The sequence below is a fragment of the Trematomus bernacchii genome, unplaced genomic scaffold (genome assembly GCF_902827165.1).
Source record: "Trematomus bernacchii unplaced genomic scaffold, fTreBer1.1, whole genome shotgun sequence".
NCBI lineage: Eukaryota > Metazoa > Chordata > Actinopteri > Perciformes > Nototheniidae > Trematomus > Trematomus bernacchii.
In genome coordinates, this window is record NW_022987513.1 from 7,004,104 (window position 1) to 7,017,977 (window position 13,874).

General features: G+C 44.1%; 1 protein-coding gene across 1 annotated transcript; it reads right to left on the reverse strand.

The window, feature by feature from the left end:
* Positions 1 to 8,047: 8,047 nt before the first annotated feature.
* On the reverse strand, positions 8,048 to 13,835 carry ruvbl2 (RuvB-like AAA ATPase 2). Its single transcript, XM_034115098.1, has 14 exons — positions 13,724 to 13,835; positions 12,655 to 12,709; positions 12,421 to 12,476; positions 12,071 to 12,212; positions 11,793 to 11,922; positions 11,643 to 11,709; positions 10,970 to 11,076; positions 10,782 to 10,875; positions 10,391 to 10,609; positions 10,191 to 10,309; positions 9,493 to 9,612; positions 9,271 to 9,400; positions 9,005 to 9,119; positions 8,048 to 8,440 (listed from the first exon to the last, which is right to left on the reverse strand). The coding sequence occupies exons 2-14, from the start codon at positions 12,707 to 12,709 to the stop codon at positions 8,415 to 8,417; spliced, it is 1,380 nt and encodes a 459-aa protein (XP_033970989.1). The 5' UTR covers positions 13,724 to 13,835; the 3' UTR covers positions 8,048 to 8,414.
* Positions 13,836 to 13,874: the final 39 nt, after the last annotated feature.

The window sequence follows — 13,874 nt, forward strand, 5'->3', positions numbered from 1 at the left end:
TCCCTTAGTGTCCATTATTGTGTCATCAGTGTTTTTGCCCTGAACACTAACTTGACTGTTTGCTCCTGCCCTTCTTTTAACACTTAAGTCATCTTTGCTTTGAGAACTCAACCTCTGCATAAACACGTCTCTGAGAGGTGCTTGAGTCAAGAGTAGAGTCAAGTGTAACTTCAAAGTCTCAAGACAAAGGTTAGTGAAATCAGTTTCTGTGCTGAGTTCAGTTTAAGCAGGGAGCCTCATCATGACACATTCAAAGACCACACACAGTAACAGTTAGGATGGGCTGATAGAGTATATAAAATATCACTATATTTTTGACCAAATACCTCAAGATCAACATTGTGACGATATTGTTGGTTTGACTATTGGTGCTTTCATAAAATATTTTCAAATTGAGATTAATTAGAATTTGGGGATATTATGACTACGTGGCTAAAGAAAAAATCATTTAAAAAAAGTAGAAAAATCACATCACCCTTGTAATTCACCAACACTTACTGTTTATGACGTTATTACGATAAAGATAACCTAAGACTAGCCTCATATCGCAATACCAATGCAATAATGATAAATTGCCCAGTCCAATACAACATAAGACAAAGGCATATATAGTATTAGGGACTGTGTAACATTCCAATTCATTCATTTAATAACGCAATTTCTTACATCACTACTCCAATTTTGTATTTGCTTCAAGATCCTACTTATATGAACAAAAGTAATTGAATCTATAAATATTGATACAACATTTGATTTTGGTATTGCGACAATAGGAATCCCAATTGGACCCTCATTGTGGTCAAAGATGGATGTGATAATTCCAGCTGACAATATCTCAAATCAATCACATTGATCAGCAAGTCGATTCATTGCATGAGTGATGGAATTGATTTTGATATGGTTACATTAAGCTAATGACATCTAGACGGAAAGCCTAGTTAGACTATGAGAATGTCAATGACCTCGGAAACGGTCAGTAGAGTAAAGAGATGTCCTGCCTGTTGTTGAGATACAGGTGGAAAGAATCAGAAGTGGCTGTGTTTAAAACATCTTGCTCTGATTTCTATTGTTGATGGAACTAAATTGTCTAGTGACAAATCTCCACTTTAAGAGATGAAGAGGGGTCAGGTGTTAAGTCTTTTAAAAGTATGTGTTTTTTTATAAATGTTTACATGGACTGGCCCCCCCTCCCTTAGAGGAATTCATCTGCAAAAAACACACTGGACGCTGCACTAGGTCAGAAACCAGAGGAGACTGTGAGGTCCACCGTAGACGGACCACTTTTGGACAAAATGTCCTCTCCGTTAAAGGCAGCTCATTGTGGAATAGCCTCCCAACTGAGATACGGGATTGTCCCACTCTCAATAGTTTTAAAGGTCAACTCAAAGAATGGTTGAGAAACAAACAGACGTGCAATCACGTCAACCTATCCTAAGGGAGTCCATGTACAGACACGTTAGTTTTGCTTAGGCTTAGACTGTCGGGGGACACCTTACTTCTTCCTTCTCTCTGTCTGTACCTGTGTACTTTCATGTTCCGAATAACCCAGCTTCCCCCAAATTTCTTTTTGGTGTCTATCTACGCCGGGATACTGAGTCGTGGCTGATCCTGTTGCTGCGGTCCTGTGTCCTGGATCCTGAATCATGTGTCCTGCATCCTGCATCCTGAGTCCTGGATCCGGAGTCCTGGATCCTGTGTCCTGGATCCTCTATCCTGAGTTCTGGATTTGAGTCCTGGACTTCGAGTCGTGGCTGAACCTGTCTCTGTGCTCCTGCCTGACTCTCATCATACTACTTCCCTGATGGCTCCCACAGGATTGTTGACATCCTCGTGGATTCATCTTCTTATTATAGACACATGCATTTCCAAACATTTGGTCTACCTATGCTGTAAAATGTATTATCTCTTCGATTTACACACGGCATCTATTGCACGTCTGTCCGTCCTGGGAGAGGGATCCCTCCTCTGTTGCTCTCCCTGAGGTTTCTCCCATTTCCCCTTTAAACTGTGGGGTTTTTCTCTGGAAGTGTTTCCTTGTACGATGTGAGGGTCTAAGGACAGAGGGTGTCGTATTGTCATACTGATATTCTGTACAAACTGTGAAGTCCACTGAGACAAATGTAACATTTGTGATATTGGGCTATATAAATAAACATTGATTGATGAATCACCGCTAAATGCACTTTAATACAGGGGTATCTCCTCTTGCACTTTAGGTAGCTCTTATCTTCTCTTGCACTTTATATGTCGTTGCTGCTATATTGTACTGCCATGTGGTAAATACTTGTGTATGCTGCTCTTGCTCTTTTGCACTTTTTGCATATCATGTATTTTGTTTTTGCTATGTTTGTAAAATGTAATTTTCTTAAATGTTTTATGTGAACGATCGTTACGGTTTTGTATTTATGTTTTCATTTTCCACCTTTTGTTTCGGCCACCAGAGCTTCCAGCCAACCTGCCTGCTTCTTCCTTCACCATACCTGCCTGCCCTGTTCTCAGTCCAGCCTGAACTGCCTACCTCCACTCCGGACCTCCATAGTCTCCAAACCCGCCTGAGTCTCAGAACAATAAACCTTTTAAACATCTCCAGTCATTGCCTGCGCCTGGGTCCTGTTTAAAACATAATCCTAACAGAACAATCTGGCCACCATGGACCCAGCAGGCTCGGACCCAATTCGTGAGGCTCTCTCCAACCAAGGCGTCCTCGTGGGCCGGCATGACCAGATGCTCAGAGAGGTTATGGATAACCTTGCATCACTAGCTGCCAACGTAGCACAGATGGGACATCACCTCAACCTGGTTTCAACTCATCTTGCTCCGCCTGCTCCTGAAGATCCAGCTGAACCCCCAACTCAGGGGGCCGGGCTCGAGGGCGAACAAGAAGGCGTCGACGGGACAGCTCCGGAGGCCGGGCAGGAAGGTGCTGACGGGACAACTCCGGAGGACGGGCAGGACCCGTTGTTGGCCAGACAGGAACCGGAGCCGACGGAACAGGCGTAGACGGGATCCTGGACATGACATGGACTGGTGTCAATGGGACCCCGGATGGAGCAAGGGCTGGTGTCGACTGGACCTCCAACGGAACAGGACACAGAGTTGGCAGGACCCCCGGTGGAACAGGTGTCGGCGGGACCTCCAACAGGACAGGACACAGAGTTGGCAGGACCCCCGGCGGGACAGGTGTCGGCGGGACCCCCAACAGAACAGAACATGGAGCTGGCAGGACCCCCGGCGGGACAGGTGTCGGCGGGACCCCCAACAGGACAGGACATGGTGTAGGCAGGAAATCTGGTGGAGCAGGTGTCGGCGGGACCCCCAACAGGACAGGATCTGGTGTTGGCAGGAAACCTGGCGGAAGCAGTAGTCGGCGGGACCCCCAACGGGACAGGACATGGGGTTGGCAGGACCCACAGCTGAACCCCCAACGGCACATGACACAGGGTTGGCAAGACCCCCGGCAGAAGAGTAGTCGGCGGGACCCCCAATGGGACAGGACATGGAGTTGGCAAGACCCCCGGCAGAAGAGTAGTCGGCGGGACCTCCAACGGCACAGGACATAGGGTTGGCAGGACCCCCGGCAGAAGAGTAGTCGGCGGGACCCCCAATGGGACAGGACATGGAGTTGGCAAGACTCCCGGCAGGAGAGTAGTCGGTGGGACCTCCAACAGCACAGGACATAGGGTTGGCAGGACCCCCGGCAGAAGAGTAGTCGGCGGGACCCCCCAACGGGACAGGACATAGGATTGGCAAGACCCCCCGGCAGAAGAGTAGTCGGCGGGACCTCCAACGGCACAGGACATAGGGTTGGCAGGACCCCCGGCAGAAGAGTAGTCGGCGGGACCTCCAACGGCACAGGACATAGGGTTGGCAGGACCCCCGGCAGAAGAGTAGTTGGCGGGACCCCCAACGGGACAGGACATAGGATTGGCAAGACCCCCGGCAGAAGAGTAGTCGGCGGGACCCCCAATGGGACAGGACATGGAGTTGGCAAGACCCCCGGCAGGAGAGTAGTCGGCGGGACCTCCAACAGCACAGGACATAGGGTTGGCAGGACCCCCGGCAGAAGAGTAGTCGGCGGGACCTCCAACATCACAGGACATGGGGTAGGCGTCGGCCATAGAGCCAACAGGACACGGGGTGCTGGAGTCGGCCGGACCACCGACAGAACACGAGGGGCTGGAGTGGGCCGAACCACTGACAAAACACGGGGGGCCGGAGTCGGCCGGACCACCGACAGGACACGAGGTGCTGGAGTCGGCCGGACCACCGACAGGACACGAGGTGCTGGAGTCGGCCGGACCACCGACAGGACACGAGGTGCTGGAGTCGGCCGGACCACCGACAGGACACGAGGTGCTGGAGTCGGCCGGACCACCGACAGGAGACGGGGTGCTGGAGTCGGCCGGACCACCGACGGGACACGAGGTGCTGGAGTCGGCCGGACCACCGACAGGACACGAGGTGCTGGAGTCGGCCGGACCATCGACAGGACACGGGGGGCTGGCGTCGGCCGGGGAGCCAGTACTGGAGCCGAAACTGAAGTCGGGACCATGGCTGCTGGGACCGGAACAGGGGCCGGAACCATGGCTGCTGGGGCCGGAACCATGGCCGCTGGGGCCGGAACTGGGGCCGGAACCATGGCTGTGTGGGCCGGTACTAGAGCAGGCACCATGGCTGCTGGGCACGGAACCGGAACACGGAACCATGGCTGTGTGGGATGGTACTGGAGCACGGTACCATGACTGTGTGGACCGGCACTGGAACACGGAAACATGACTGTAAGGTCCGGTTCTGGAGCAGTGACTATGGCTGCTGGGCACGGAACAGAAGCCTGGACCCTGGCTGTGTGAGCCAGGTAATGGAGCACGGAAGCATGGCTGTGTGGGCCGGTACTGGTGCACGGATCCATGGCTGTGTGGGCCGGTACTGGACCACGAGCCGGCCTCCCGACCTTGCGTTTCTCCGAGGCCCCCTGGAGGCTCCGTGGACCTCCAAACGCCAGGCGGGATCCCAAAAAAGGGCCAGAGAATGGAGCTGGAACCACTGGAGCACGGGCTGGAATCTTGGTCTTGCGTCTCCTAGAGATTCTTTGGAGGATCTGTGGGCCTCCCCAGGCCTGGTCATACCCCAGGAAAGGGTTAGAGGCTTCGGACAAGTCCTCAGGACTACTTGTGAAAAGTTGTAGCCACTCAGGCAACATGCTCCTAAGCCAGGGCTGGCGAGCAACCTCCTGACGTGCCTCCTTCAACGCAGCCTCTCTACCACGTCTAGAAGAGGCGCCATTCCAGGTATAAAAAATGTACTCCAGAGAGTACCCAAGACATTCTGCCTGTAGAGCAAAACGATCCGAGTCTGCTGAGTCCAAAGCTGGTCGGTTCATTCTGTTAGGATGGCGTGGAAGGGTAGGACCCAAATGCAGACTATCAAAAAAGGTAACAGGTCTCGTAACAAAAAGCGAGCTTTATTTTAAAAGCTGATCCAAAACAAGGCATGAAACAAATGGGTTGTACAAAAAACTGACCGTGACCAACATGGAGGGAGACAGGAGAGACAACCGTGACTGACATGGAGGAAGACAGGAAAAACCAACAATGAACCGACAGGGGAACACAGGAAGAGACAAGACTAACTACAGGGAGGGGTAATCACAAGACAAGACACAGCTGGGGTAAGAGAGGCAGAAACACAAGGGCAACAGGTGGAATGAGTGGAAATTAGCTCAAAGCTAAATCTGGCACTGTTACGCTTGACACATTTGAATGTTTTAAGTGTTCATTACTGTGCATTGTCCCTGCCAAATAAACGATTAAAATAAATAAATAAAGGTGCTGTGACAGGGACATTTGCAGAATGCTAGCGTGGCCTAACTGGTGAAGAAAGGGCATCCAAATCAGTGCAGCAGGCAAAATGCCACAACATGTTAGCATGCAGCGCAGCCTTGTAGCCTGTGGACAGTGGTGTGTGTGTGTACACACAAGGAGCGGGATCAAATCCAAGAAGCCCTGCTCACACCCGGAGGGCCTGAGCTGAACATGATCTGCAAACAATGTTTGGATTCACAGCGACACTGGAGAAAAATAAATGTCTTCGGGTCGTATTCAAACAGATATTTGATACATGGAGAATGATGTAATGGTGCTCAGAGGTATACATAGGATTCTGTATCTGCTCTTTGAATTCTTATTTACATTTTTTCTTTTAACACAACATAAAGTACATTTATAGATGTGAAGTGCGCACACACACTGGTTTACATGCAAACAACTGAACCCTCGGGAAGTTTATCCCAGCTTTAATCCAACCAGTGAATCCATCAGATGCTCTGGTAGTAGGCAGCCAACTGCAGACTCGGGGGACTGGGGGGGGGGGGGTTTATGGGATGCAATCCACGCAGAACTCTCTCCCACCAGCACTAAACATTAAATATTCATTTCCACATAGGGAACCGTCTGTGCTGTACCCATACTATATGCAGGTAAAATTGATTAATGTGCTCTAATTGGTTTTAGAGATGAGGCTTCTTAATGGAGGACTGGAGGCCATGAATGAACAGCTGCGGGTTTAATAGAATTCAGAATAGATGTCATAGAATACAGTGTTCTGAACACTTTTATGTCGTTTCTTTTAATAAGTTATATTATTAAACTTTGATTCACTGTATATATTGTAAAATACATGTTAAACAATTCTCCTTTAACTACTTATGTGTATATAAATATGTTTGTTTTCAGTATCTTTTATTGGACAATCTACTTTAAATGATTATGTTATAACAATTTTTCTTTATTTGTCTATCATTTCATTGCCCATACTTACTTTACTACTAAGTTGTGTTTTTTTAATAAATATTTGTATTGTATTTTTGTCTTATCTTTTATTTAATCATTCTAAAATGGAGTCATGAAACCCAATTGCCTCCAGCATAAATAAAGTATCCTAATTCTGATTTTGATTCTGAATTTCTTTTCGCAATTCAAATGAAAAGGCAACTGCTTTATACAAATTATGAATAAAAACAAGGTCGGGACTTGTGGTAATAAGCATCAGATTATCCAAAGATAAAAGAATGAAAGTGTGAGTGTGTGTATTTGTGTGTGTGTGTGTGTGTTTCAGAGGCAGAGCATGGTAACACCTTTACAGTGTATCAGGCTGGGTGTGAGATTGAGGTGTGGACTAGCTGCAGTCACCTACAGAAAGCGCTCACACCCATCATACAGACGGGCGGCTTTAATAAACTCTGCTGCAAGGGGAAGATATTTTTAGGCTGTCAGAAATGCTGTTTGACTTGTTCATTGAAGAACGTGTTCAGGGCTTCCTTTATCTCAAGACAGTTTGTAGAAAGAGATCTTTGGGCTCCACCTTGTGGCAACAATTTCAAACTATAGCACACTCTTAGGCTGTTTTGTCATTTTCAATCTGTGGTGTTAGCCTTTTCTCCGTTTAAATTGGTGTGAAATGTGTCTTAAATTGTATTGGCTTGATATATTTAAATAATTCAAAATGTAACCAGGAATTTAAAATAATTTGTCCAAGTATCAAAACTAAAGTTTTATGCCATTATGTATATTTAAAGAGGTTTTGTAAGAGATGGCAACCAACACCACCCATCTCCAAAAATGCAATTTTAAAGAGTTACTTAGCAAGGCCTGAAAAACGGTTTGTTATGACCTCTAGTGGTTTAACCTGAGTTGTGCTTCCTGACATTGATATCAATGTTGCGTTTGGTTACAGGTAGGTGTAATAGAGCATACTTTAAAACACACACTCAAACATTCACTGAGCTCACCAGCATCAGTGTAGGGTTCAGTGTGAATACACCATAATACTGCTTGTGTGTTGAGACTAAAAATAATTCATCAGAAATAGAAAGACATTTCTTATTTTGGGATTTATTTTGTATAAAAGCTTTTGCATTATCCAGGAAGGTCGTGCTGACCGCATAAAAAAAATTCAAAATGAAATTTGTGGTATGATATCAAATGAATGTTTTCTCACAAATTATATTTTGTAACGTTCCAGACTGAATGATAAAAAGGAAAACAAATCATCCAAGTGTGCTTAGAAAAGCCCGTTTAATATTTAAAAATAAACCATGTAAAGACAAGTCAACAAAAAAAGAAAACACTGAAGGAATGCATATTCCTGCCGTAAGGCCTCGATGAACAGATTTGTGGCAAATTCAGAATTAACTAGAAATTTCAGTGAACATTTTTTATTCAAACAATGTAGAACTAAAGGTGAACAGAGGTGAACAGATAGAGGAATTCATTTAATTTATACATTTGAATTCTTTCCTAATGTAGTTCAATGCTGAATTCAAATTTAGGCAAAGTCCAGTTTTGAATTGACTCCAAACGCAGAGACGATCGACAACGTAAAAACTTCAGAGTAAGAAAACAAAGCAGTCATCTTCATTATGAGGTATCCATGGTAGGGGCTTCTGAAATGTAGACAGATACATTTTGATTATTCAATATGAACATTAGATATTGGAATATTGTGCAGTTTCCCCTTCTTTAATATGTGTTCATTTTAAATTAAATGATGGGAGAGCTTAGCCTACTGGTGAAATGCTGATCAGAGTTCAACTCTTTCATAATTTAATTCTCCTTATATCACTATTCTCTGCTTTGCTCTGAAACAACTGGCCATCAGTACTATAGAGAGCCGTTTGAGTAATCCTGTATAATTGTAAATGTAATATCTCATGTTTAGATGGGGACTATATGTATCAATAAAACAAGCATTGCTCATTAGATGGTCTGATATGATTGTGAAAAATCACGTCATGAATCGGTGACGTCAAGATGAGTCCAAATGCAATTTAAATAATAATAATGGTTCTCTGTTTAAAATAGGCCATTCACATGATTCAAATGGAAATATCTTTCTGTTTATTACTATGAAAAGTAATTCAATTGTAAATGTGTGTATTCTTTAAGGGGTCCCTATAACAAAAAGCCTGAAACCCCTGATTTAGAAAGAGGATGAACATCAAACTCACGTGTTTCATTGAAGAGGAAGGAATCCTGATACTCCTTCATGTACTGAGAGGATCTGGCCTCATCCAGGAACAGAGAGTAAACCCGTTTGATGTCCTCCACCTGGACTTCTGTCCCCTGAAGAAGCAAAAACAAAGAGGACATCAACACTAAGACTACAGAAATTCATGACTAAACTGCTGTTATATAATCTACCCATGAGGAAGCAGTTTTTCCCCACTGTGTCACAGCTGCAGAAATATGCCCTGCTTCTTCAGACTGAGCTTACCTTGCGTTTGCGACACACCAGTCCAGCAGTGCTGATCAGCTGGATGGCGTAGCGCAGAGACGTCTCCATGCCGATGCGAGTCAGGACGGTGTGAGCCTCGTCGCTCAGCTCCACATCCTCCTCCTCACACCTGAAATTAAACCATGCAAGTTCGCGTCAGATTTACAACGCTGAGAAGAAGTGAAGATAGTTTGCTGACAGCTGATAAACTCAGATTCTCACCGGATCTTGAGGATCTGCTTCGTCTCTTTTTCGGTATAAGGGGAGGTGGCGATGATGAGCAGGCGGTCCAGCAGGTCGATGGGGATGCCATGAGGGCTCTGGTAGTTGGTGCCACGGATGCTAAGAGCAATAACAGAGTGCATATTTAGAAAAAATAAAACATAATTTACAGAATCGTACCGTATTCAATTTAATTCTAAGCTACTAACAGTTTAGAAACACGATAGCCTGATACAAGATTTGTTTGAAATGAAAAAATCCCCCCAAAAATGATATCCCACATTTATAAACTTGAACAGTTTTAATTGCAAAAAAAATTCATTTTAAGTTGGTCTTTTAATATTTTTAAGCTTTATTAGAATTATGAAGTTTTTATTACTATTATTTTTCTTGTGCATAATATGTTTACTTCATTTTATAGGGTTTTACATTGGTGCATCGATTAACTTAGTCTTGTGTCTTATTTATTATTTATTTTTATTATCATACCTTTTACCTCCTTTTTTCTCTTAACCTGTTAAAATCTTATATTTTCTTGCTATGCTGCATGTATCTGAAAAGGTCTTAACATCTGATCTGAGGGGAATTTCGTGCTGATAAAGAGTGCCAAATAATAGCTAAATAAAGCTTTATTATACAACTCATGAAAAATACAACTTAATAATAAAATGCAAAAAAATGTAGACAGAAATGATTACCGAGTAATGCCTCTGTTGGTTGCCATAATGAGAACCGGGGACAGGTCACTCTCCAGGGCACGGTTCAGGAAGGAGAAGCACTCCATGTCAAGCATATGCACCTCATCGATAAATAACACCTGGAACCAGACACATGAACAATTAGTCAAGGACAATCACAGATAAAGCAGATACAAAAACACACAGAGAGTTGCACTTACCCCAGGGATGATCTCGGCCTTGCCCTCTTCCCTCCACTCACACACTTTGGCGTTAATCTGCTCGCGGACTTCAGCCTTGATCTCTCCGGTGTCTCCGGAGAAGAGCGCCAGGAAGCCCTGTGTGCGGCTGTTGATGACGTCGATCTCATGCAGGGACACCGTGTGGACCACCTCTTTCCTCTTCTGCAGCTCCCCCTCTGGACACTGTACAAACTGGGTCTACAGAACACAAACACAATGAATATGTATTCTGAAAAGCTGTCGAATTAAATCAATCACGAGGAATGTGGTGACATTAAAAACCCAGGCTAATGCATTTTGAGAAACCACATGGCTAATGTCCAAAAAACATTGAAGGTGGAATTGTATTGATGTGACAGATAGAGGATACCTGAGCTCCCATGGCATCGTAGTCTCTGGCTCTGGTGAAGGAGCGGCCCAGCTTGCTGATTTTTCCAGTGGCTTTGTCAATTGTAATAACATCTCTGAGAAAAAAATAAAACAGAGAAAGCCAGTTTAGATTACACATCTTATCCTGAGCCCTGAGTGATCCTGAAGTGTGAAGAGATATAAACTCACCCTGCTTGAACCTTCTCTTTACTGAGACTGTCAATCATCTTATTTCCTAAGTCGTATATTGTCTCCATCTCAGTAGTCTTTAGAGTCAGCTTGCCCACCTTGGCACCCTGGAAAAGAAAGTTTAATGTGTATAAGATTGTTTAAGGACAGATGATGGTGTACTGTTTTCCTGTAAAACTTTGAACATTTGAAATTACAATCAACTAATATGTTTGATGCACTTGTAATTTCTCTCATGGCTTTTTTTAAAACATTGTGCATAAGTCAGTGGATGCTATATTGTTGAGTTGCATTTTGGGGGAATGCCATTAGTGATTATAAGTTCTCTCTGAAAAGCAGTGATGCAGTATATAGCAGCAAAAAACGGAAAGAGTAAATGAGGAACAAAATGTTTCTTTACTAGGATGGATCAGGATGCATAAGTGTTTACACCACAAAATATATGTGGTTAGATGCATCCCAGACCAGGACGCAACAGGAAAATACGTCAACAACTGCTTTGAGTGATCCAATACATTTTCGTTGTCGTATTGATGTTATTTCTATCTACTTATGATCCAATTGCCTAAGACGCATGTCAATAACAGGAGGAAACAGGTTCGTAGTGTGTTCTGGCATCAAAAGAACATTGCGAGACGGGAGTGCACTTGAAGTTGTCACGTCAGCAGCCTACCGTTCCTGTGGCCGGTCGATCAATCTGGATCTCCACCACCTCTCCTTCAATGATCTCCGTCTCCTCTCTGTAGAAGAATCACACAATGAATACTGATTCATTTCAAACAATGAAAATTACATAATACAAATATTGTTTTTGATCACTCACTTGATCCTCACTCCGATGGCTTTTCTGAAAGCTTGGCTGAGTGACTCGGTCTTGCTCATCTCCAGGGAGAAGATCTCACTGCCGGCCATCGCTGTGAAGGGTGTATCAGGGCCAAGGGACTGGGCAATGCCTGCATACAAAATATAAAATAAATCGAGGCCAGGAAAATAAGATCTGGCTTTAACAATAACTTTAGCCATTTACAACAACAATATGACTTCCACAGGGGGAGGATCAAATGAAGTTGTGTTTTGGAAAGCCTCCAACGTAACACTTACCCATAGCAATGGCAGTCTTTCCTGTGCCAGGTTGGCCAGCGATCAGAACTGCTCTGCCAGCTATGTGGCCATCTTTGATCATCTCCAGGATGACCCCCGCTGCCCGACGGGAGGCCAGCTGGCCCACCAGCCCCTGAGACACCTGCAGGTGAACATGAACATATGAAGGTTGAAGTCACACAAATATTAATGCACATCTGAATATATTTCCGTTCTTTTTTACAATATAGCTGTATCTGTCACATTTTTGGGATCCAAGTACTTCTAGTCTACATAGTTATTCTCTAAATACAACAGTACACATCTGTTTAGGTTTGTAATGCCAACTGAAGAAGAAGACTGAACGCTACCTGTCTTGGCTCCAAAGCATCATCCAAACCAAGGCCACGGATGTGAGAGTGTGCTCCTGAACACAAAATAAGATAGAAATGTACACATGAATATTAAGCACATTTGGAAGAGGGATTTGCTGCTGGGTAAGACTTCAATCAACGCTGACCTGATCATAATATGCACAAGCAATCATTAATGTGTCTCCATTAAAGCTTAACAGTCAGGGTTTCAGTGTGAATGTGGATGCTTACCGATTCTCTCGATCCGTGTGATGTCACGGACCTCTGGGACCTTTGTAGTCGCCATCTGAATTTGATTATAAGCAGACAGAAAAATATCTTTAATATAAAAACACAAGAACTAGTTTCAGAATAAAATAATTCTTCCCGCTCAACTATTATTTTTATTAGTAGGAAAATACCGTTGTATGGAGTTTAGGAGGTACACTCTAATAACAACACAGTCACAAAGAAATAGTCAAAATCACTTTGTGACTGTGTAGTGTGTATATTAGTGAGCTAAAGAGGAAGATAGGAATATGCGATCTTCCTCATGAGCAGAGAGAAATACCATGGATGCTGGACTGAAAGAAGCTCAAAAAACCTCAAGAGGTGTGCGAGCTGCCATGCCAAATGAAACAAAGGTATTGCGCACTGTAGAATCTAATAAGAGTTTTAGATTTCTGGCCAATTAATTAACAATTAAAGTCAATACATATTTCAATTATCTAATCCAGATCTCGAATGTATATTGTCCAACGCTCTTAACAAGGAGCCCAGTGTGTGAGATGTTCAGTACTCCTGTCCTGGATTTTCTGAATACATAGAAGAAGCATCAGGTTTCACATAAAGACTCCGCACTAATATCTGAGCTGGAAAATAACAATGTACCTACTGAGTATGTCTTGTCCAGTCGGTTGTCATAGTGACAGTTGTAACGCATGCCACAACACAAACGTGTATGAGAGCGTTAGCCATGTTGCTTTGGCTTTTCATTTGTCATGTTTGTCGTTTTGCCAAAACACACATCTCAGTCATCAGCAACATGAGATTGTTTAGATGATATGCAGAAGCCACAAATGTTACCTACTATCTTCTCCTCAGCGAGAACGAAGCAAAGTATTTAACGCTAGCTAATGTTATGTTAGCAAATTAGCTAGCTCCATTAAACGATTTGCTGTCTTCAGCAACTCACGTTACCTTACAAAGATTTGATTAGAAGGCGAATAGCAAGGGATTGTATCATAGTAAGAGTTCAACAGTATTATGATTTGAAAAGTTAATAATAATGTATTACAATTATGTTATGATTGTAACTCACCTGTGCAGCCACACTTGCGAAAATGTGAGAATGCGGCGCTTCTTTCCAATGGTGCGCAGGGTAAGTGTGTCCGACGAGAAACAAGCCTTTCTTTTTCTATGTACGTTTTGAGATTGACTGCCCTCTACAGACAGGGTGGCCTAATGATTTG